Here is a 26,180-nt window from a genome sequence, read left to right as displayed (position 1 = left end):
TGGCAAAAATGAGTCTCTGACATATTGCTACTGAACTAATGAAGAAACTGGGTAGAAGTGTGGGAGAAATTAAACACAGAAGTTACAAACTGTCATGAATGTCATACACCTATTCTACAATACAGAACAAAAGAAGGAAAACATTCCAACAAACCTTGCCTATGAGGAACTTTAGTATTAAAAGGAGACAGAGATCTGGTATTTGTACCTCAAAGATTTTGAGCCATTCTCTAACACCAGTAATTCTACAGGGAGGAAAGCCTGTTTAGGTCTGGGATATCATTATCCAATCCTGATAATGAGATTACAGAAAAGCATACATGATGTGGTCTCAATTCCACCTTCCTGTATTTCTTGACACCCTCAATAAAAAGAAAATCAAACTCTACCTTGAGTAAATTCAATGATCTCGTCTCCACTGCTTTCTGGAGAAAGAATTCCACATACTAGTGACCCTCTGACAAGAAACAAAATTCATCACAACCTTGAAAAGGGATTTTTAAGCTGCAGCTGCTAGTTGTAGTCTTCCTCACAAGAGGGAGCATCATGGAGGACAACACTCACTCCGGTTACACTTTTCCTTTTGAATTAATTGCATGGTGGTGGATTGGAAAAAGAGAAGGTGCAATGAGAGCTGGGTGTTGTCGGACACCAGTTCTGAAAGCATGCAACTCTAGCAGGTGGTGATGTAAGCAATGGTATGCTGGCCTTCGTAGCAAGTGGATTTGAGTACCAGAATGGGAGTGTCTCGCTGCAATTGGGCAGGGCCTTAGTGAGACCACACCTGGAGTAATGTGTCCAGTTTTATTCTCATTACCTGTGGAAAGATGTTCTGGCTATGGAACAAAGATTTACCAGACATTGCAGGGACGCTAGGTCTGACATCTGAAGAAAGCCTGTATCAGTTAGGACTACATTCACAGGAGCTCAGAAGAATGGGGAGGGTTGGGGGAGGTTGTCATAGCAACATAAAATTCTCAGAAGTCACATGACACTATGTTATAGTCCAACAGGTTTATTTGACATCATCAGGTGGAGGGGTTACACTGGTAGTCCAACACGGGTACCTCCACATCAAATAAAATTGTAACATGGCTGGTCAAGGTAAACACAAAGTATGTTCCTGATCACCAGGGATCTCCAGAACTAGGGGTCACCAGGGGTAAAGATACCAGATAGTCCACCTAGGACACAGGCGAGGAGAAATTTCTTCACCCAGAGAGTATTGAGCTCGTGAGGTTCAATGGGACAGAATGTAAAAGAGGCCAACACAAATATTTTCAAGAAGGAGTTAGATATAGTTCTTACATCTAAAGGGGCTCAAAGGGAATGGGGTGAAAGCAGGAACAGAGTTGGATGATCAGTCAAGATTGTATTGTATGATGAAGCAGGCTCAAAAGGGCTAGTGGCCTACTCCTGCTTCCAATTCCTACATTTCAATGTTAAATAGGGACTCTTACTTTCTTTATATTTCCAGTTCACTTTCTCTAAGAGTCAGAGTGTAATTGTGAGCTCACACTTAAACAAGATTTTTCTTTACGTACAACCGCTTTAGGATAGATCCAGAATACTACTACTAACAAAAATCAGTGAATGAGAAACAAATGGGATTTTTAGACTGTGCTGCTATATGCATTGGGCTGTGTGCATCCATTTTGCTCCTTCCTTGAAGGAATTGACCTGTTGCATGTGTACAAATAAGTTGATACAGTCGGTCTTGCTCATTTTTGCAATGGAGTTTAATTTGTGAGACTTGAGTAGGAACTGGTGGGCGACAGATTGTGAATGAAATATAAAAGAGGGATGGAGACAGAGAATTAAAAAAACAGAAATGGGCATTGTGAGGAGTCAAGTGAAAATAAAACAGAGATGCAAAAAGGAGGAAGGACAGAAAAAATGATAGCGAGAAAAAGAAATCATAATTGAAGTTTAACATGCTCTTTTAAAGAAAATACTTGTGCAGGCAGTTCAGGCAGCGAGTTTACCATCTGTGAGGTAAAGAGCATGTGAATGTGCATAAGTGTGAGTTTGTGTGTCAGGAGGGAAGGTTGGATGGGGCTGTGGGATTGTTAAATTAGGGGAATGTGGAAGCAATTGCTTCACTTCCCTCACATTTCTTGAGGGCACAAAGTTGTGCATTTGCTCAATAGCTGTAATGAAACTCAGTAGAGTGACAATATTTCTAGTGTTCATTGGTATGGCTTTAACATCCCAGCCAAACTAAATGCACACTGTCCTCGGCGAAGATCAGTTGCTGGAAATCAACAGTGCGAATCCTGGCTTTCTTCCCCACCACAAGCCCGGAAGCACTAAGGCTAACTGTTCCTCCCCCACTGCTCCACAGCTCTGGGAATTTTAATGGGAATAAATGATAATTGCACACACCCCTCCCTGCTGTCGCTATTTGATGTTCAGTGTTTCAGCTACTAACTTTACACTGACAAGAAGGTACCAGCAAATGGTTTCAATGGATTTTCTTGGATAACTACATTTCTGAAAAAAAAGGATCCGACCAGAAATGTCAACTTTCCTGCTCCTCTGATCCTGTCTGGCCTGCTTTGCTCCTCCAGCTCCACACTGTGTTACCTATGAAATATTTTTGCCTTCCCACAGTATTATAAATGTGGAAAACAGAAGCTATTTCACTTGAAATAACCGCCACGCCATGCCTTTTTTTCAAAATAAAAACACTCCATGTTTTTATTGCTTAGAGTTATTCAGACAGCCTGCGGATACTTTATTAAAGTTAATCCTATTATAATGCTAGGCACATGTATTTAACTTTGCACTATTGTTAAAATTTAATTGATTCCATTCCCTAATGAGGACCCTATTTGACACAAGTTGATTGAAACATCAGGACTGCAGTGTTAGACTCCTAGAAATCTGCCATGTATCCCCTTCAAGTGTAAATCCTTCTGTGAGCACGAGATCATTCTTTACATTCTGCTTACCTTCACTCCTTTGTAGATATTCAGGCATCAGAGTTTCTGGAAGTGTGGCTGGCAATGAATAACCATTCTTCCTAGCTACGACAAGATGAAAGGCGGCACAGAATTCGAACAGTGTCAAAGCTCCATCACAATCCACATCAGAGAGTTCCCTACAGGCATAAGGGGAGTTAGCATCTAAAGCCGCAACTTGTATCAGCAATCCCGCCAGGACACAAGTAGGATTTCAATGTTAAACTCGACCAGAAAGTTATTTTCTTCTCAACTATTCCAAACAGCACCATGGTTCTTAAAATTCAATTCTGTCTTTATGGAATATAATGTGTAGTACAATGATTTTACACGACCCGTTACAGAAAAAAAGGAAATCGGAAACATTCCTCCCCAGAAACTGTAGTTCAGTCATAGCCAGACATTATGGGGAGACATGGGGCAAGAATACATATGAATAAAGATTTAGAGTTGGCCAAGAAGGATGGTCTCACAGATTAAACTGAAATACAGTGGGTATGGGCTAATCTCCAACAGAAAAAATGTATGGTATCTAGAAGAAAAAGGTAACCAAGGAAACCTTTATTCCTATTGCAAAGGCAAGGCAATTTTCAATCCTGAAACGGCCACTGCAGAACCACAGCAACTGTTTCTGTGTACTATCATTGAAGAAAAACTGTTCCAGATTTTAGTACATTAAAACAAGAAACTAAAATAAATCTTTGTAAACAAAGAAAGACAAAATAAAATGTTCCCTCATTGAGCAACAAACAATGTTCTTTTATTTCAGTTCCACTGTGACGCAATATATTTGTCACAGTACCATAGGCTGGTTGAGAAGGCCATTCACACAAATCTGTGCATTCAGGTTTGTCCCATCCCACTCCCTTTTTCTGGAAATCTCTGCTTTTTAAAAATCTTCTGCTAGTATTTATACGATTTCCTTTTAAAGGCTACTAGTTGATCTACATACATCGCCGGCAATGCACTTCAAATTTAGCCATTCCTTACATTGAAACTGCTATAACTGACGGTTGGGGTTTGCTATTTCTATAGCAGTTTCTCGTCGGGTAAACAAGAATTTAAAAAAACTCAGTTTTCTATCTCTTGGTCAATTTTGCAGCTATGCTGCTTCTGCATTTTTCGTCCGAATCAGCTTCAAATTTGCTGCCAAGCCTCATAGACCTTCTTGATAATTGTAATTTATATTCAAAAACATTCAAGATAATCTCAATTTTCAAAATCATGCACTATTAGAAAGGGTAAATTTAACTCAAATGTAACAAAACTTGTAGAAGCTGTAAAAATGAATAAAGAACGCATATTGTTTCATAAGTGCACTCCTACAGAATTAAATAAGAGTGATATTAGGAGGGCAAAAAGGGGACATGAGATAGTGTTGGCAAATAGGGTTAAGAAGAATCCAAAGGGATTTTATAAATACATTAGGGACAAAAGGGTAACTAGAGAGAGAGTAGGGCCCCTTAATGATCAGCAAGGCCATCTATGTGTGGAGCCACAGGAGATGGGGAAAATAATAAGCGAGCATTTTGCATCAATGTTTACTATGGAGAGGATACGTAAGATACAGAATATGGGCAAATAAATAGCAACATCTTGAATAATGTCCATGTTACAGAGGAAGAGGTGTTGGATGTCCTATAATAGTGGATAAATCCCTGGGACCTGACCAGGTGTACCCTAAAACACTGAGAGAAGTTAGGGAAGTGATTGCTGGGCCCCTTGCTAAGATATTCATATCATCGATAACCAGAGGCAAGGTGCGAGATGGCTGGAGATTTTTTAACATGGTGCCACAACTTATGAAAGGTGGTATGGAAAAGCCAGTTAACTTTAGATCGGTGAGCCTGGCATTGGTAGTGGGCAACTTGTTGAAGGGAATCCTGAGGGACAGGATGTGTGTGTATTTGGAAGGGCAAGGACCAATTCGGGATAGTTGATTTAGCTTTGTATGTAGGAAATCGTGTCTCTTGAACTGAAGAAGTAATGAAGAGGATTGATGAAGGCAGAGTGGAGGATGTGATCTATCTGGACTTCTGTAACATTTGATAAAGTTCCTCACGGTAGACTGGCTAGCAAGTTCAGTTCACATGGAATACAGGGAGAACCAGCCATTTGGATACAGAACTGGCTCAAAAGGTAGAAGACAGACGGTGGTGGTGGAGAGTTGCTTTTTAGACTGCAGGCCTGTGACCAGTGGTGTGCCACAAAGCTCGGTGCTGGATTCACTGCATTTTGTCATTTGTATAAATGATTTGGATGTGACTATAGGAGGTATGGTTATAGTAAGTTTGCAGATGACACCAAATTTGGAGGTGTAGTGGACAGCAAAAAAGGTTACCTCAGAGTATAAGGGGCCCTTGATCAGATGGGGCAACAGGCCGAGGAATGGCACATGGAATTTAATTTAGATAAAGTGGAGTTTGTAACGTAAATTAAATTTCTATTAAATGAAGTTCTAGGTTTATTTCCTCTCTGTGTGGGTCTAAAATTCTGCCTGTGGTAGATATTAGCTGAGTTGTCATGGTAAGTGCAAGAGAATGGAAGGGTGATAGGTAATGGGAGGGTGCTCGGTGGTGGCATGGTTTGGGATGAAGAGTATGTCGGATCATGGGGTGGATACAAGTCATGAATGTGGAACAGTGGATATTGAGGTGACTGTATGTGGTGGTGAGAAGGTGGAATGGATTGGGAATGATTCCGATGGCAATAGCATCAACCAAGCACACCTTGCCCTCCTAGATATCAACATCAACTGTTGCAATCCATTAGTGATAAAAGTACTTTCTTCTCAAAGTGCAACCAGCCATAAAAATGTGTTGTGTCTGACTTCATTGGTAACAGTGTCACCACACAGTCAGGCAATTGTGTGTCTGAGTCCCAGTCCAGCTGCATAAGCAGAATATCTGGGCTAAGAATCACAGTGCAGTAATGATGGAGTGCTGCACTGTCAAATGAGATGTCTTTTGTGTGGAATGTGAAGTAGACATCCTGTCCGTCTTATTCAATGTAAAAAATTTCCACAGCATTAATTAAACATATCAATGGTGCGCTCCATAGTTTCCCAGCCAACGTTGAACCAACACTGCTGTAGATTATCTGGCTATTATCACCATTGTTTGGTGCAAATTGATAAATACATTTTTATATTATAACATTGCTCAGTCTTTAAAAATACCATTAGTAAAGATCTTTGAGGCTTTTTGAGACTGCAAAGAAATTTCTATAGAAATGCCAGTTATTTCTTTCGTTACACACCAACTTGACACACCTATTCATCCATAGGATTTGCTTTTATGACTGGAGGAAATCTTGGGCACAGAACAGATGGTAACAAAATTCTTCATTTATCAAACAGCTCATTGCTTGGTCATCGATACCATCATAACAGGCATCATTTATTTTAAAACTAGTAGGATTCGTTAGCTTTGGGACATTACTGATTTTATATTGTGGACTATACTGCTCTTCAGTAGCAGACAAGCATATTCCTGAAGCTAACTCAAACTAATTACTTGAGGGAGACAGTTGGCTCAGTTAGCTGAATGGCTGGTCTGTGATGCCATTAGTGTTGCTCTAATTCCCGCACCAGCTGAGCTTACTATGAATGACTCTGCTTCTCAACCTCTCCCCTTGCCGAGGCATTATGACCTGGTTTAAAAACACCAACAGCAGTCATCACACACTCTCTGTAATGCCATACCAGACCACACGCTGCTAGGACAATGGTGACTTTAGTTTAACATGAATCAGGGTCATTGTGCTTTTCAGGAAGACGGTTTGTGTTGTGATGGATTAGAGATAGCATAGATCATTGGAAGAATAATAGGTGGAAATAGATGCCTATTTGCCACTTCTGGGCATTGTATCAGTCATCAAGGAAATCAAAAAATTAAAGATGCCACCATCATCCATAAAACCTTTAGACAGAGCAATGACAGATAAAATATAATTGGCACTGTTGCTTCATCTCTGCATTAAGATTGATGAACAACAGATTGAAGTATTCAATCAAATGGGTGACACAATGACAGCTGATAGGGAAGATGAATGCAAATAGACTTGGGCAAACTCTAGCACCATTATAAACAAAACTAAAAAGGGTACTGTTCAATTTCTGTGAGGGAAGGAGAGTTGGCAACTATAAAACATACAGTTAGAGAAATGGCATGTGGAAAAATTTCATCCAAGACTCTCGGATACAACATTTAAAAACTAATACAAGGCTTTGGATACAGAAATCAACACGGCTTGGCTCACACCAATAACATTGCTGGAATCAGAGTGAAACTGGGCAGAATCAGAATCAGTTTTCCAAAATAATACGCAATGTCAATTCACTAGCAGAGCTCAGGCTAAGTGTGATGCGTATTTTCCTGACTGTAGAAAGGCCAGCATGCCTGCAGCTTCTAGACAGAAAATTACTACTCAATAAATTTGCTACTACTTAAGTTACTCTGTGTTTACACAGATTGCTTAGAAGGCAATCTCGGTGCCCAAATGCAACATCAGCCTGAAACAAAGCTGGGTTCACAGGTAGATTGGCACAATGTGGAACTTGGATCATGCTGATCCTCAGAATAATAATTGTCAGATTCAGCCCACTATAACAAAAAGCACTAATTTGGGAACCTTTGCACTGTGACATTTTGCTGTAATCTTTATCAATGTGTCAGGCATAAAAAAGAACAAAACAACATCAAACTTACCATATATGAGACAGCTCTCGGATAGGAAGCTTAGATTTTGTAAAGAGCTCCTTAGCAACAGCACCTATAACAAGATTTGGATTAGATTGTGATTATAATTATGAGAATTTGAAAAAAGTGTGGCAAATATTTTGTCAATCCATTAACATAGGAATATAGAAACAGGGATAAGCCATTGAGCCTACATCATGAGGCAGTATGGTATTTCATTGGTCAGAACTGCTGCCTCACAGTGCCTGGGACCCAGGTTCAATTCCAGCCTCAACCGACCGTGTGGAGTTTACAAATTCTCCCTGCGTTTGTGTGAGTATCCTCCAGGTGCTCTGGTTTCCTTCCACAGTCCAAAGATGTGCATGTTAGGTGGATGGGCCATCCTAAATTCCCCATAGTGTTCAGAGATGCATTGACTGGGTTGATTAGCCATGGGAAATGCAGGGTTACAGAGATAGGATGGGGCGGGGTGGGGGTGGGGGGTTAGTCTGGGTGGGATACTCTTCGGAGGGTCAGTTTGGACTTGATGGCCGAATGGTCTGCTTCCACACTGTAGGAATTCTTATGATCATTCGATAATGACCATGGCTGATCAAAGACTTTAATGCCTTTTATCCAACTCATCTCCATTACTTTGTGTGTCACTGATAACCAGAAATCTCTCCAATCTCTATTGTAAATGTACTCAAAAACTCAGATTCCACAGGTACATCTGGGACAGAATTCCAAAGATTCATAACTTTGAATAAAAAATAATTCTCCTCAATTATAACTTAAATGGTATGTGTCTTATTTTTAAAATTGTGTTCCCCAGCTATAGTCTCCCCACCCACGGGAAAGATCTTACCTAATTATGCAAGTTAGTTGCTTAATTAAACATCTAATTATGCAAGTTAGTTGCTCCAGAACAGTTTTCCTTCTTTCAGCTTCAGGACCATCTCCAAAGGACCTGCAACACCAGATACCTCCATCACCAAGGTACAAGGTTGGGGTAGCCAAGAACCCAAAGACAGCAGGTAAAGGAAGGTGATGGCCACGTGGTATTATTACTGGACTGCTAATCCATAGACCTAGGTAATGTTTTGGGGACTTGGGTTCAAATCCCACCATGACACTCGAAGCCACTGTCAAATGTTGCGAAAACCTACCTGGTTCAGCAATGTCCTTTAGGGAAGGAAACTGCCATCCTTACCTGGTCTGGGCTACATGTGACTCCAGACCCCCTCTTGAGACCATTGACTGTTAACAGCCTTCTGGGCAGTTAGGGAGATCCAAGCCATCACCTCACCCCCAACAGTGATGCCAGTGTAGCTTCAGTTTTTATCCACAAAAAGAAAGCCTCCTGGAGCAGAGCCCTGCAGTAAAGACTCTGCCTTTTTCCTTCATTCACACTCCTCCTGACCACTGTGCCAGGTACTGGAAGGAGTAACTGCACTCAGGACAGCATCCCTCCTGTTGTGGCGCCCAGAAAGTAGGACTAAAAATAACACCAACAAATTACCTCCAGAGATATTAAACAAGCCTTGAAATTGAAGTGATACTGAAGTGCTTAAGCAGAAAACAAACCTGGTGGGAAGAATAAATAGAAAGAGAAAAACAAGTGGGGCTGACCTTCCCTATTATGGGCAGTTACTCTGCCCAATCGGAGCACATCAAACAGTGACATGACACTTGGAGCAAACAAGCACTTGGCCGTTGGGAATTTGTTAAAAATTGGTCACATTGAAGCTCCTGAAAACTCTTCATGCTCTGGTACAAGGGAAAGGCAGCTGTGCCTAAGGCCATGCAAATATTGTTGAAAAGGGCAATTAGTGCTTTCCACTCAGGCTTGTGTGCAAGGAAGTCTGTTTTCCAGTCTGCTCTCTCAATCCAGGTTTTTTCGCCTGGTTTGTGGACAGTGAGGCTGTATTTACAAACCATGAAAACGTTGATCCCATTTACTTTTGTCATTATCAGAACAATTTAGAGATTCAAATGTAATAAACCAGTTTATATGGGAAAATAAATTATCACATGAATTTTGTTTTAACATAGGCGCTAGAGTTAGCACAGAACCAAGGTGGTCAAGTGCCCTGATTCTAAGGTCTGGTGTGATTTAAACTTTGCAAAAGGTACGCTTTCCTCCATTCCCCTCACTCCGAAGGCTCTAGGACACAATAAAAAGGCCCTTATCCTCAAGGGCATCAGGCAGGGAACAGCAGTCTGAATACTTATTGGATTGGAGAGTGTGTTTGAGTGGAAAAGTACAAAATAATTTTTAGTGCAGACTTGAACTCTTCCATTTCATCACTGCAATTTTTATGTCAGACTTCCATGTTAGTAACTCTTTATCAAGCATTCATGCATGCGCACAAAGGACTCCATAATTACTACCTCTCATCATTGCATAAGGACCAGAAGCAATAGTAAGCCATTCAACATTGCAGTCCTTTTCCACCATTCAATTGGATCACGGCTGATCTAACTTTGCCTCAATTCAATTTCTTTGCCCACTCTCTACCCCTCGAACTCTCGTCAGTTACAGATACATCTACCTCTTGAAGATATTCCATCACCCTGCCTCCATCACTCACTGTAGAAAACAAAAGAGGTCCACAGACTTATTCCCCCGAGAATAAAAAAAATCTTGATTGGCAACCCTTTTATTTAAAAAAACGTTTTGCCCCTAGTCCCAGTATGTCCCACAAAGGGAAACATCATTTCTGGATCTAATTTGCCTACTCCCCTCAGGATCTGCTATTCAGCAGGATCATCTCTTTTTCTTCCAAAAAGCAAATCACCAGAGGTCCAAATACCAAACAATTTGTCGTAAGATAAACCTGTCATGCCAGTAATCGATCATTTTAAAGTCTACTTTGAAAACCAGCATGTACCACCAGAAGGTAAAAGCTGGAAGACGTATGGGCAAGAAAGATAATGGGTGCTGAGTGAATTCAGGAAAGGGCTTGAGAGGGCTGCTAGATTTAGATATGGCCAGAGATGTCAACTGGGGTCTGAAATCCTATATCCAGGGGTACCAGAAGTTTGGGTGTGTTGTTTTTGCAGCCAATTGGAAAGGAATGAGATCGGCAACTGTTAGAGGAATGGTTAATTACATTGGGAAATTTTACAACATCACGAGTACAACCGTTGCCTGAAAGCACTCAGGACAGATGGAAACAGGAGGACAGCAAGCATACAGTCCAGTCATCAGCAGGAAGGTGGTTTGTGACTGCCAAAAACTAGCTGCTGGGAACATTTTGCTGAATGTGCAAATCGACAAACCATGTGCACTATTCCATGTACTCCAACTGCTGAAGTACTGAAGCCAACAAGGAAGGTCCTGGTTTGCAAACAAATGCAGGAATGAAGTAATATGCAGGCACAAGAGAGAGGGGAGAACTGCCCCAGAGAAAGTTGTCAGGTGGGATGGTGTAAGGATGATGGTGAAGTCTCATTTTTGCCCAACCAGCACACACCACTCCCCCCCCCTCCCCCACCCCATTGCTTCTTACACACCTGTAAATCCTGTTTTTTAAGGTATACACTGAGGTGACCAGAAGTCAATCTGGCTACACAGAAAAGTTATAACCTCTTCTCTCCAAGTGTCCGATGGTTGTTTGCAGTTATTGGCGATTGTTGTAACAATATTGTTGACTTTAGAGGAGTTAGTTTTTGATGGCAAATGGACAAAGTAATGAGATCAATGACAGCTTTTGTACTCAGTGAACATTTCTCCTTACTCCAAGGATACACATCACACTGTTCATTAGTTAAATAGACAGCAGACAGAAGAGTTTACCAATAAGTAGTAACATCACATTCTTCAAGTTGCAACAAGAAAAGGCCAAAACTGTTACAGAGACTGGAGTCTGGGTCTCTTGTTTCTGCTCATGTGGAAGTGATGAGGTTCCAGTCCTGCCTTTCTGCCAGCTACAAGTCTCAGTGTAATGTAATTGAGAAATCTTTATTCGGTTGCCATGGGAACTGGAGTTAGGATAGAAACCTGTCTTGAAAATGGCAATGAATGAAATCTTCATTCTATGAGGACGGCTGTTATCAAGGATAGCAAACTTTACAATGGCTCATCAGACTCAGGTGGGAGTGGGCGCAGTCAAGTTAGACTTTGGCAAGGACACAAGAAGTACCTCAGAGATAGTAAGACCTGCTGATGCTGGAGTCTGAGATAACGCAGTGTGGAGCTGCAGGAACACAGCAAACCAGGCAGCATCAGAGGAATAGGAAAGCTGATGTTTCAGGTCTGACAAAGGGTCCAGACCCAAAACGTCAGCCTTCCTGCTCCTCTGATGTTGCCTGGCCTGCTGCGTTCCTCCAGCTCCACACAAAAAGTACCTGTTAGGTGACCAGTTCAATTCTTTTTTACTTTTCACTGGATTTAGAGAGTATTTAAATTCAGAGAGATGATATCCATATTGTGACAGAGCAGCTATTTCATTCACAGTGTGATAGTTATGCTTTGAATAAAGTACTGTACCAGAAATGAGAGATTTCATGTCAGGCTGCAGTGTTTTAAACTGATTATAGTAGTACTCTCGCTGTTCCTCTGTTATCCTCCAGGGGTCATCAGTGTCATCTGAAGGGTTCTCCTGCGTTTCTGGATCTGCTGGCTGTACAGTTGGTTGCTTCTGCACAGAGCAGAAAGACAAAATTAGCCCATTATTTGCCAAAAGAATTAGTCTAACACTGGGGACACTTGCTCTTGCAGTTTTAGTTTTGAGGTGACAAAGTTGCTACAATGGCTGGCATGCAGAAATTCTTTCAAACCCGAAAATATCTTTGCCAGGTGCAAACCACCTGGACTGAGATCGTTGTTCTTAGATTTTCTGGGGGGACTCTTATGGTACAGTGATGTCCCTGCCTGTGAGGCGGTAGGCCTTGGTTCAAATCTCACCTGCTCCAAAAGCGTGTAACAACATATCTGAACAGGTTGATGAGAAAATATTTAGTTCTCAGAGCTTGATTAGTTCAGATATTTCTCTTTTCACTAAATTCAGGCATACCATTTCTAATGTCATGTCCAAACAGTCCAACTCCCTGGCAAAAACGTGATAAAAATAATGAAAATATTTCTGCCATTTCAACATCACTGGTTGTAATTTTATCCTGACTTTAGTGGTCCAATTAGCAATCCAGCATGATTTTGTAAATGGGAGAGACTGAAGAATATTTTATCTTGTGCTCCTCCATATTTTTAAAGTCCTTCTTTGCTCCACTGCTGTTTTAATTGGCTTCTGTACTTGGCTCTTCATATCCTCCATGCTCTTTCCTGCTATCCATGCACTCAAATTTCTTTAAGGTCATTATTCATCCAAGGAGTCTTACTGCCGCTCACCATATTCCTTGTTATTTAGGAGGAATATATTTTTCCTCAGGTTTATTTGTACGGTTTTACATAAGAACAAAAACTAGGAGCAGGAATATGCATTTAAGCCCCTGGAACCTGCTCTACCATTTTGTGCGATCACAGCTGATCTCATCTGAGCCTGAGCCCTGCTTTCCTGCATGCCCTCCATAACCCTTTAAATGTTCTCCATTGCTACAATGTTTTGTTGTTTACCAACATTGGTTAGCAATTTTGTTTAAGTTTCAGCTTATCTCAGTCCCACTAAAATGGGCTTTCCTCCAAAATATTATCCTGCTTTTGTCAAGCTCTCGCCCTTCTCAATTATTGTTATTATTGTTCTTATTTATTGTTATTAGTTATTTTTCAATGATCACTTTTGCCTAGATGGTATTCTATTTTTACCCCTCTCATCTTCTCTGCATCATTTGCTAGTACCAAAGCCAAGAACAAAATCAGCCTTGTAGGATTTATGCACTGGGATTATAAATGAGCCCTACACCTGTATAGGAAAAAGTATAGTGTAGGAAATCCATTCCCTTATCTCCTTTACTTGCCTGTTCTGGTCAATTACATTTGGGGTTGTTGAAATTCCGCGTCTGTGTTACACATTTTCCTATTTTGTTTGCAATTATTCCCTACACCTCTCATCCATTAAGTCAGAAGTCACAGGGCACCAGGTTATAGTCCAACAGGTTTATTGAGATTGAAAACTTTTGGAATGCACTTCACTTGACGAAGGAGCAGCACTCTGAAAGCTTGTGATTTCAAATAAACCTGTTGGACTATAACCTGGGGTTGAATGATTTCTGAATTTGCCCACCCCAGTCCAACCCCGGCACTTCCACTTCATGGCTTCCATTAAGTGGCCTGGAAACTGCCCTCATTTTCATAACTGACCCTTGCCCATCTCTTATTTCTGTTGACATAAATTCTATTTCTGCATTACTCATGGTAGCATGATTTTTTTTCCTGTTGCTATCATGTTATCTCTAAAACAAACACCACACACATACCCTTTTACTAATGCTCTTTTCTAAAAAGGTGTTACATCCTGCAGCTTTGAAGTCTTGATTTTTGTTTTACACATCTACACCTCTACACTTCTACCTCTACTTGGTGCCTCTGCTTTTTTTATTTTGAATCAATTCACTGTTTTATTACAGACATTGTGTGCATTGATGTTCGAATGGATTAACTTATTGCTTAATAATTTCAATTTTTTTAATAGCTGTTGCTTGCAATGGATTTTTAAATCTTGTTTTATACTTCTGGCCTATAAATAATTAATCCTTGGTGATTATTGTACTCCTTTTGTTTACTGTGTCCAATGCTCTTTGTTCCATTTATATTTAAAGATTTTTCATTCATTTCGGATCGCCACCTTGCCCCCCCCGCTCTATTAGTCCAATCCCTCTGCCATTTTACGGCGTGCCCCTTCCTTCAGGGCACTGGTCTCTGATGAAGCCTGGTTCAGATGAAGCTTGCCTTGATCATCAGTACTGATGCCCGAGTGCAAAGAAACGGACCCCCTTCTTTCCATTCATGCTGCTTACCCACGTGTTAACTCAATGACATTCAATGGCCGCTGAATCTCCCATTAGCATCTTGGTGGTTGCCCTTGAAATGGATCAGTCATATACATGCCACGGCTACAACAGCAGGTCAGATGCTCAGAATCTCGCAGCAAAGAACTGACCTCCTGACTCCTCAAAACCTGTTGAACTACACGGCACAAGTCAAGGGTATGACAGAATACTGTCTGGTTGAGTGCAACAGCAACAACATTCAAGAAGCTTTGTGTTACCAGGATAAAGGCAGCCCACCCGAGTGTTACCACACCCACAAACATTCATTCCCTCCACCACTGACACTCACTAGTGGCAGCGTGTACTGCTATGGACCAGACCAAAACTCCTCAAAATATATTATGAGGATAGCCTAGACCCTAACTACTACTCACTGTAAAAGGCAAATGCCAGAAGTTGCATTCTGGATGCAATTCAATTGGTCAAACTATGAAATTGGAAGCAAAACACACTTTATTCATGCACTATAGATAAAATACAACAAAAAAAATAAACTCAAATAACTTTGTTGGAAAACTTTACAGAATAATAGATTATTTAACTACTAAACAGCAACTGTTCCAATATAGTAACATTCTATAAACACACCCTTTGCAAAGGCAAATGCAGTAAAATAGACTGCCCGAGAGACAATTCTAGCAGCAGGAAGAGAACCGTCAGCTTTTAGCTATGACAGAGAGAGAAATAAGAGCTTCCACGTCCAGCTTCAAAATCCCAGCAACTTCTGAAAGCTAAAGTTAAAAATCCTGGTTCTGTGGGACCTTCTATTTTCCCAACTTAAATAAAACCCTAAGGTCTCACAAACTGACTGCTCTAGTTGCTGATCAGACATCTCAGCAACTTTTGCTAATAAAAGAATAACTATCACACCATCTCACCACGGATCCTTATCAAGCACTTTCCAACCTCACAACCGTTAGTGCCTGGAAGGACAAAGGCAGCACATATATCAGAAATACCACTACCTGCAGAGTTCCCCTCCAAGCCACTCACCATCCTGACTTGGAAATATATTGCTGTTCCTTCTTTGAAGTGGAGTCAAAATCCTGAAACTCCCTCCTGAACAGCATTGTGGGTCTAGCTGTACCAAGTGGAGTGCATTTGTTTACTGCCATCTTCTCAAGGGCAACTAGGGACAGGCAATGAATGCTGGCCCAGGCAATGAAGGCCAAGGCATATGATCAAATTTTTAAACAGTTCTGACACTGTCTATAGCAGGCCTCTTGCAACACAGGCAAATTACCACCCCCCAGGTAAAAACCAAAAGAACTGCGGATGCTGTAAATCAAGAACAAAAACAAAGATGCTGGGAAAGCTCAGCAGGTCTGGCAGCATCTGTGAAGGGAAAAAAAAGAGTTACCGTTTCGGATCTGGTGACTTCTCCTCAGAACATTTCCGAGGAAGGGTCACCAGACCCGAAATGCTAACTGTTTTTTCCTTCACAGACGCTGCCAGACCTGCTGAGCTTTTCCAGCATCTTTGTTTTTATTACCCTCCAGGTGCTGCTTTTTAAAATGAGCAAGGTATCTCCCTACTTCTTACTGTTGTTGTTTAAATAGGCTTAAACATCTCCATCCCCTATGATACAGGATTACTTCAAATATATTCTCTTCTACATAGCTGAAAGCATCTTACCAAGAACCCAGTGAGGTTAGCTGGTGGCTTATGCTGCCTCACCCGTTCAACCCCAATTTAGGTGGATGATTCCAATTCTGTGTAATAGGTTAATGGGAAGGAAAGAAGAACAAACTAAATTGCAGCAGACTACTCTCTCTCGCTTTCTTTCTTTCTTCCCCACCACCCCCGACCCAATGGATAGTGTCAGGTTTCTTGGTTTCTGCTTTCAACGTTGTTTAATTGCAACGGTAAAAATAGGCTCAGCATCTTCAGTTATTTTCGGCATGATTATATTTTACAACCTTGTGTTTTGCATAACACACATCCCCCCACAAGCCCATTAATTCTGAATGTGAAGCTATTTGGAGAACAGTCAGCAGTTCCAAAACATTATAGCTAGTATCACACAAACATGATTGCGAGCGGAACAGACAATTCAGATCATTTAGCGTCCTAAAGTGGCAACATAATGAAGCTAATGAAAAACTAGGATGCTGTGTAAATGAGTAAACAAAAATCAAAATTTACTTCAATTTAATTCTATGTATAATTTACACGTTATATGCAAGTTTAAAGCATTCCATTATAAATAAATTTTGCTAAATCAGAAGTGATGTGGAGCAAAGCAAAATATTTAGTCTACAGCCTGGCACTGGCTCCTCTTCAAAGGCTTTGGGCATCACGAACTCCTTAGGAGAACTATCAAGCATATCATGGGTGAGGCTTCCTGCCTGACCCATTACAAGGCCTTAACCTTCAATCCATGGGATTCCCAGACTGTTGTACATTTGCAAAAGCCCTGGGAGCTGGTCAAGCAAGCCATATCAGAAGGGTCAAATGGTGTGCCGATGTACACCAGCCCCAACTATAACTCTACTGCTCTCAAAAATCAAAAGCAGAATCACAGAGTTAAACGTGGCTTCACAACATAAAGGAAAATAGAGAAGGAATGATAATAAACATTGATCATGCAGGTTTATTAAAAAGGTAGTCAAGCTCATTCAGTGTGAACAAAACAGATTATGTAAAACTGCACAGACTTCATAAATGTTTATTTTAAATTAAAAAGTGCTCTCGCTTTCCCACTCCCACTCCCCCATCAACTCCCAACCTCCCATACATCTCAGTGCCACAACCAGAATACAACACTGACTGAACACAATCAAAACACATAGCTCAATAAATAACTTAATGGTTGAGATTCCTTTTGGAAGACAAATCTCTCCATTTCCTCACCTTTAAAATGTTAATTTCATCCCATCAATGAATACTTATAAGATGAAGTCTTTGTATTTTATTGAAATCTTGATGCAAATTTACTTCTGAACTTTGTTTGGTAAACACTTAGATTTAGCTGTGTTTCAGTGAATTATGCTTGAAAAATTCACAAGAAAAACGAGAAAGTTTTTTGGTCTAATTTATTCTTACCCGATTATAAAGTGAGTGAGGAAGTGAAGGCTTGGACATATAGCTCCCATGCGTTTGTCCAGTTGGATGTACAACAGAGCCTGCTGTTGGGCTTCCTTCGTGAGTGACTGCAACACACCAACGAATAAAAAAAGTGAGGCACTATTCCAATTGAGGTATAAAGTTGCATCATACCAATATGCTACAAGTTATCATACAGGTACTGTGCCTCATGCTTAGTTTTTTTCTACTATTTGATTTTATACCCGTGAATTAATGTGAATCATTGCGTGGGTGGATGAACATTCAGCAAAAGATAATTAAGTTTTGGATATTCCAGAAAGAGAAAAGACAAGCTCTTGAACCTGTTCATATTACACTCAAGTGGACACATGCAGGTCAGCAGCTGGGAATGTTGTGGTGATTACCTCACCAATGCACCCATAGCTCGAACAAATGCAGCCCCCACAGCTCTCAAGAAGCCCAATAATATCCAGAGCAAATAAATGGCCTGTTTAATCGGCAGCCCATTGATCATCATAAAACATTATGCCCTTCACCGCCAATACACAATAGCAACAGCGTGTACCATCCACAAGACGCAGTCCAGTAGTTCACCAAGGCTCCTTCAACAGCACCTCGTAACCTCGCACGGGTCCAGAAGCACAAAGTGCAGTAGACATTATAGAACACCACCACTGATGATTTCCCCTCGGAGTTTCACACTACGGTGACTTGGAACCATATCATGGTATCATTATGGGCTCAGGATCAAAATCCTGGAACTGTCTTCCTGCAGGAAGACCTGCACCTGATTGTCTGCAGCCCTTTAAGGCAACAGTTCACCATCACCTCCTCAATGGCAATTAGAGATAGGCAACAAATGCTAACCTCGCCAGTGATGCATATGTTCTGTGATACAATAGATAGATGGAAGCCCTTTTTTAAAAAAACAGCAACCATTATTGAGCGCTTGACAATTCCTTTATAAGATTCTTTCAATTAAACTACATCCGACTGCGCTTTAATTTCTTCTGTAGAAATAATGTGGGAAGGTGAACAAATACTTTGCATCAGTCTTCACAGAGGAAGACACTAATAGCATTCCAAATTTACCAAATAATCAAGGGGCAAAAGGAAGAGTGGAAATAAATACAATGACTATCATTAGAGATGGATTCTTGAGGAAATTATTAGAACTAAAGACCAAAGTGTCCTCTGGACCTGATCAGATGCAACTTAAAAGAAGGAGCCACGGAGATAGTCAGTGCACTGTTGTCATCTTCCAAGAATCTTTAGGCTTCAGAGAAGTCCAAAAGGTTTGTAAATGTGAAATAACACTTTTGCTTAAGGGAGACAGGTAACAGATAACTGAGAGCTTAATGTGGGTTATTGGGAAAACATTACACTCTATAATCAAGAATGTAATAGCAGGCCATTTAGAAATACATAATAGGATCAAACTGAGTCAGCATGACTTTAGAGTGGAAAATCATGCCTAACACATTTATTAGAATTCTTTGAGGAGGTAACAAGCAGGACAGGAAAAAGGGGAAGCAGTGGATGTAAGGCATTTAGATTTTAGGAAAGTATTTATTAAAAAAAAGGTACCTCACGTTGGGGTCTTATCTTATTAAGCAAGCAACAACATTGGAAGCAGTACATGAACTTGAACGAGAACTGGCTAACCAACAGAGGACAGTTAGGATAAGTGGGGGCATTTCAGGATGTCAACCTGCAACTTTGTGGGATCAGCATTGGAGCAATAATTATTCGCAATATACATGAACAACTTTGAGGAAAGTGCATGCGTCGTTGGCAGGTTTGCGGATGACCCAAAAATGGTGGGAAAGCAAGTGGACAGGATGACACAGTCTGCAAAGGGAGACACAGACAGGTTAAAGCAGGTGGGAAAAAGTTGGCAGATGGAATAGAGGGTGGGAAAATGTGAGGGTGTGCACTTGGCAGGAAGAATAGAGGATTTGAATATCGTTTTAAATGAAGAAAGACTACAGAAAACTACAGTAAAGGTGAATTTGGAAGTCCTCAAGCATTATTTAGGAAAAGCTACCATGCAAGTTCAGTGGGTAATAAGGTCGGTAATTGGAATGTTGGCTTTTGTTTCAAAGGGAGTGGAATGCAAATATAGCAATGTCTTGTTAAAACTATACAAGGGATTAGTCGGAGGACTGCTGGAATTCTGTGAACAGTTTTAGGCCCATTATCTAAAGGGGAATACGCTGGCATAGGAGGCAATCCAGAAAAGGGTCACTAGGCTGATCCAGAACATGGAGGGGCTTTCTGATGATGAAAAGCAGAGCAGGTTAACTCTGTGCTGTTTGGAATTTAGTAGAATGACAGGTGACTGTTAAAGCATAAAAGGTTCTTTGGGGCTTGACAGGGTCGAAGCAAAAGGATCATTTGTCCCTTGTTGGACAGGGCAGAACCGGAGGACATAATCTCAATATAAGGGGGTCACTCATTTAATAGAGATGAGGAGGAATTTCTTCTGTCAGCGGTAGTGATTCTGTGGAATTCTTAACTGCAATGGCTGTCGAGATTTGGCTGTCAAGTGTACTTACAAGTAGTACACAAGCCATCAAGTCGTTAATAAAATGTAGACTATCCAATTCAGCAAATGGAGGGGAAGAAGCGTTGTTGTGCAGAGATGATTCTGAAATCTCCGATCCAGAGTGAGATCCTGATGATAATGTTGTAGACAAACTGAATGGAGCTGAACCTTAGACTGAATGTGATTAACTTTTTCTTCTTGGATGCTGAAGCCTGTAAATTTGGGTTTTAAAATGCTTTCATTATGGTTAAAATGTATCACTGCGTAACTAACATATAGCATTTACAGGACTTGGCAAGGTAACTGTTGAGAGAACATTTCTGCTGTCAGAGAGTCCATGAGCAGACAGTATAGTCTCAGAGTAAGGTGTTGCCCATTTAAGGGCGAGAGGAGGGAGAATTCCCTCAGAGGGTAGTAAATCTAGGGAATTCTTAAATCACAAAAGAGAGACTGCATCATTAAATATATTTAAGGCTGAGATATTCAGACAGACTTATAAAAAATTGAGAGTTATGGGGAAAAGGCAGTAAAGTTGAATTGAGGATTATCAGATCAGCTGCTATCTCATTGAATGGAGGAGCAGGCTAGATGGGCTGAATAGCCTGCTTCTGTTCCTACATCTTATAGTCTTACATATCTTTTACAGGTTCTCCTCTTCGCATAACTACTGCTGAGAAACAGCTAACATGTCAGGAACTCTTGGCTCATTAGGGTGTCAAGGTTCAGTTGGAGGAAGTTTCCCAAACATCATCTACTGAATTCCTCAACTGTGACCCACCACTTGTATAAACTCAATTCCCCTCAATTGCCCTGTACTGAATTTTAGTCTCAGAACATTCAGAGAGAGAGTTTCAGTGAAAAGCTGAAGTCAACCACGTTAGGTTTGAGTTTTCTTCTCAATCTTCCTTCAAAGTTGGCAAACTACTGGCATAGAGATGAGGATAAAGACATGGCCACCAACGATGGTGCTACCAACTATAACAAATCAAAACAAAGTAAGAGATAAATGCAGTTTTCCTCAAGGATTCTTTTTCTGACGATTTTTTTTCTCTGACTAAAGTCTAAATATGAAAATAAAACAGCGTCATTCAATCACTGTGGAAGACCTTCCCACTTCAGACACAAAAAACACACTGAGCTTTAACCTACCTGTTTGATTTTGATCAAAACCAAATCTTGGTCTCCCATCTCCACTTACTGCTTGACTCTTTTGGTAGCGGGGTGAAGAAGGAGGAGAGTCGATGGGCAACGTAACTGCAGACACAGGCTCCTGCTTCAAATAAAACAAAGTAGCATTTCAGTACGGGGCAGTGCACTGCATTACTCTGTCAAATGGCATCACTGATAATATAACAAAATATACACATTCATGAGTTTTTGTGTTCTTTATTCAATTAAAGCTATACTTCCCAAGACGCTGCACAAAAGGATAAATTGCCTTCTTGATAGAATATGGGAAATGGGTACTTTTGTTTCTTTATTCATTCATGGGATGAGGGCATTGCTAGCTAGGCAGCATTTATTGCCCATCCTTAATTGCTCAGTGGACAATTCAGAGTTAACCACATTGCTGTGGGTCTGGAGTCACATGTAGGCCAGACCAGATAAGGAAGGCAGTTTCCTTCCCTAAAAGGGACATTAGCAAACCAGATGGGTTTTCCCCAACAATTGACAATGAATTCACAGTTATCATTAGATTGGAATTTGAATTCAATCAATCAATTGACACCATCTGCCATGGGGGGATTTGAACCCAGGTCCCCAGAACATTATCTGGGTCTCTAGATGAACAGTCCAGCCATAATACCATTAGGCCAATGCATCCCCTGGATGCAGTGGTTTGCTTTTCAGATCAAAACGCGTATTTCGTGATTTGTGCTGCCTTCGCAAGATCTGAGCCAGGGCATTGCAACCGTCATCATATCTCAAGGGTTAGGCAAATTTCACAGTTACCGTCTTCCTCACCATCCAATGGCCTCTCTCGGAAAGTGGGCACATTTATATACAATGTTAAGGATGGACAAGGTTCAAGTCAACTCCGAAGTGCAATGGAGATATCAATACTTGTGGTCAAGCTCACTAATGATCAGTGGTAACACGTGCATGGTACTGAAGAGCTAGATTCCAAGAAGGAATAAAAACAAAGTTTCTCAGGGTCACAGGACCCAAAATGTTAACTCTGTTTTCTCCTCCACAGATGCTGCTGGACCTGCTGAGCTTTTCCAGCAACTTTGTTTTTGTTCCTGATTTACAGCATCCACAGTTCTTTTGGTTCCAAGAAGGAATAATTGCCTTGTGAAAAGAGGGTTTGAAGGTGAGTCTTACACAGGAATGATAGTGATTTCATGTTTTTTTTAAAAAAACTATTATCATTCAACTTAGACATCAAATTTCACCCCTTGATCCACCCCTCAACTGCCTGACATGCTCTTTGTGAGTTCCAATTTAATGTGGGAGATTGAATCTGCCTATGGCCATGTTATTGCACTTGATGTCAATGCTCCATCAGAGTTTTCAGCTCGGTGAGAGTTGGTTGAGCAGAGCTCAAGAATGCAGGCCACCCTCTGGTCAGGGGGCCAGTGGCATTCACATGTGGATCCAGAATAATGAACTTCCTTCAACCAACCTGACAGAGAGCTTGTTCTGGCCTGTATTAGCCAAGCACTTCCCAGCTGAGAGAAACCATTCCCTTAGTTCAAAGGGAAGTCCCTGCTATCCGGTACCCAAGTATCCGGAATTCTCATTGAAGCGGCAATCAGAAAGGCATCTGCTATCAGCACGTGGGAGTTCTCCAACAATTCAAAAAGGGCAAAAATGAGAATTGTTATCCCCTGAAGACCTACCTAGGTGGAAGGACTGACTCATCAGTACAGGAGTTTCCTTGCTCTGGGAACTGATTATTTGGCTGCATCTCTCTCTCTCGCCCGTCTTTAGTGATCAAAGCCACACTGGCAGTAACAACAAATGACCCTGGCCCCATGTTTTTAAAATTCACCTCCTGACAATGACAAGTCGAATTCTCCAAACTGCCACTAGAATTTCTTATGAAACCAGCAGATTGAGGGAAAGAGGTGCCCCCTCAATTTCCCTTGCATGCCAGATACGGGGCGGGGGGGGGGATTACTCATTACTTGTTCTTTTTTCAAAACAAAAACTACCATTATTTTAATATGATATTCTTCAGAGAGGCCAGTTTTATTGTTTGAATGCAACACGTTAGATCTCCCTTAATGTCAAAGCACCACTGACAAAAGCATCCCCATACATTGCTAAGTAGCTCAACAGTGAACAGCTGAAGTTACTATTTTAATGTTAGACAGTCACTTAACCTTGGGATGGTCAGCGGGACAGTAATTTTCTGCTGTCCCATTTTCAAAAATATCTCTTGGACTTATTCTGATGCACAGCCTTCATTATTAAGCAAACCACATTGATGGACACTATCTTGACAAGATCGGCAGCAAGAATTGCTCAAACTAGATGGTGCGCTAAAATAATGGTGAAGCTAGTACTTCAGGGTAAAATAGCAACAACCTCTCTGATTTTTATTCCCTTTATCATCTTTTCCCTTATCTTTCCAAGCCTGACATTGAAGCATATTACCAGATTATTTATGTGCTACAATGGCCAAGCATCTCGGAGATCCATACTTAATAGTAACATGCAGTTCGGATATAAACAATGCAACATTCTTAAAAAAAAATTTGTTCGTGCGATGTGGCTATCTCTGGCCTGGTCAATATTTATTGCCTGTCCTCAGTTGCCCAGGTAACAGAGTCAAACACATTGCTGTGGATCTGGTGCCAAACCAGGTAAGGATGGCAGATATATTAAATAAAAACCAAAAGAACTGTGGATGCTGTAAATCAGGAACAAAAATAAAGTTGCTGGAAAAGCTCAGGAGCTCTGGCAGCGTCTGTGAAGTAGAAAACAGAGTTAACGTTTCGCGTCCAGTGACTCTTCCTCAGAACTGATGGTGGCTGGGAAAATGTCGGTTTATATGCAGAAAATAGTGAGGTGGGTGGGGTAGGGAGTAAAATGAACGGATAGAGTCCAAAGAGAAAGACAGTTGGACAAACAAAGGAGTTGCTAACGATCGGACTGGGAGGGTGAATAGTTGTTAATGGGGACTGTTAGTGACTAACAACAATGGGGTGTGTAATGGCAGGCTATGTAGTAACAAGGCCTGGTGTATTAATTCTGGACAACTCATTAAATTCCAATGAGACTATCAAGGAGTTGGTACAATGGTGACATATGCTACTTACTTATGTGATTCTAATCCCAATTCCTATTTAATAAAACAGTTTCTGGAAACACTGCTAAGTTGCGTCCTGAACACACAAGTGGTGTCATTACCGGAATCTTTTGTGGGGAGGTTAATGCAGAATGAAATACTGCAATCTTTCTAACATTGTGCCTTTTTTAATTTTTGAAATTACTGAATTTATTGCTGATCAGGAAATGCTTTGTTAATATTTCTTCTCACACAAGCCCAGCTTTTGGGCTTTAAAACCAATTCTGTTGCAAACTCAGCTAATTTTCTCATCTTCTTGATGTTGCCTGGGAGCAAACGTACGGGAGGCCCAGTTAGGATAAGGATTAGTGATAGCTCGCATCTTACCGCTTCAGCAAATTTGTGGCCAATTAATTACATATTACATGAAAAGTCACACATGGGAGAAGGACAGTAGTTTATGCAAGTCTTCAATCCCCTAGCTTTCTGCTAAATCAGGGCATCTCATTATTTGAACAGTTCCAGTGATTGAAGCTCGATTAAAACTTCCTGGAAAAATTATTCTAAACAACATTCACTTCGAGTAGAATGGATTTCCTTTTTGATATCTGTTATATGTCAGAATCAGACAGCATAGAAATAGACTCCTTTGGTCCAATCAATCCACACCAACCACATTCCCAAACTAAACTAGTCCAACTTGCCTGCACTTGTCCCACATCCCTCAACATCTTTCCGATCCACAAATTTATCCAAAAGGCTTTCATATGTTGTAACTATACCTGCATCCACCACCTCCTCTGACTATTCATTCCACACATGAACCACTAGGTGTAAATAAGTTGCTCCTCATGTCCCATTTAAAATCTCTTTCTCCTCTCAACTTAAAAATAATGTCACTGAAGTTTGAACTCTGCCACCTTAGAGAAAAGGCCCTTGCTATTCACTTTATCTATGCCCCTCATGATTGCCTATCAACTGCCCTGTGAAGTGACCTGTTGAGTCACTCATTGAATGGCACCAGGAGAATTACAGTTCGGCAATAAATGCAGGCATTTCTCAGATGCAGATGATAATTGCCTAACCTCTCTTCTAAAAATAGCAAGATCTTGAAGTGCTCATTCCGTTTATACATACAGATGTATTTTGTCAATTTGTTTGAGGTGACTTACCTTTCCATATTCATAAATTTGAACACTTACCACTTTTCCTTGTACATTCTCTACACCTTTGGAGGAGCTCACTAATGAGATTGTGCGGCCCACTTGCCCATGGATTTCTGCATTTTGGGAAAGGCTTCCTTTTTGCATGTCATTGTCACTCCTCAATGCAGGGAACTGAGGAAGAGGCAATTCTGAATATAGATTTAAAAATAAACATATTGAAGACTCAGTTTTTGAATAGCAAAATCTAAACTTTACAATATTTTAGTTAATTGGAATTCCAGCACACATTTCAGGCTTGCTTCCACTTTTGCTAGTTCCAGGTGACACACCCTTTTCCCCTTCATGCTCCACCTTCAATAATGGAAAGATGTTTGCCATAACAGCCATCATTGGGTCACGTGGCCTTTCCCAACTATCCCACGTGCTCATGAACTGTGCAGCTAAAAGCATCATCAATAATTTCCACTAAAGGCAGACAAATCTGTAAAATCAGGATTTGACTTCCTCCTCCTCAGTTTACAGAGTTTCAATGCTGTGCCGTTGGATCTATTAATCTATCCTGAGGAATGAGGTGGGGGGTGGTGGAGG

General features: G+C 40.9%; 1 protein-coding gene across 4 annotated transcripts in view; it reads right to left on the bottom strand.

Moving 5' to 3' along the window:
* reps2 (RALBP1 associated Eps domain containing 2) overlaps positions 1-26,180 on the bottom strand; it is a 182,717-nt gene that overhangs the window by 79,074 nt on the left and 77,463 nt on the right. For 3 of the 4 annotated variants that reach the window (XM_059650393.1, XM_048540758.2, XM_048540760.2), the window contains exons 3-8: positions 25,629-25,780; positions 21,339-21,462; positions 17,639-17,745; positions 12,138-12,288; positions 7,673-7,736; positions 2,955-3,103 (exon numbers count right to left, since the gene is read on the bottom strand). In XM_059650393.1, the coding sequence (XP_059506376.1) occupies positions 2,955-3,103; positions 7,673-7,736; positions 12,138-12,288; positions 17,639-17,745; positions 21,339-21,462; positions 25,629-25,780 (747 nt within the window). The remainder of the gene's footprint in view (positions 1-2,954; positions 3,104-7,672; positions 7,737-12,137; positions 12,289-17,638; positions 17,746-21,338; positions 21,463-25,628; positions 25,781-26,180) is intronic. The other variant, XM_059650394.1, reaches the window with a different exon arrangement.

The sequence above is a fragment of the Stegostoma tigrinum genome, chromosome 12 (assembly GCF_030684315.1).
Source record: "Stegostoma tigrinum isolate sSteTig4 chromosome 12, sSteTig4.hap1, whole genome shotgun sequence".
Lineage (NCBI taxonomy): Eukaryota > Metazoa > Chordata > Chondrichthyes > Orectolobiformes > Stegostomatidae > Stegostoma > Stegostoma tigrinum.
Note: the sequence above shows the minus strand (reverse complement) of the source record. Positions and strands in the feature narration are given on the sequence as shown.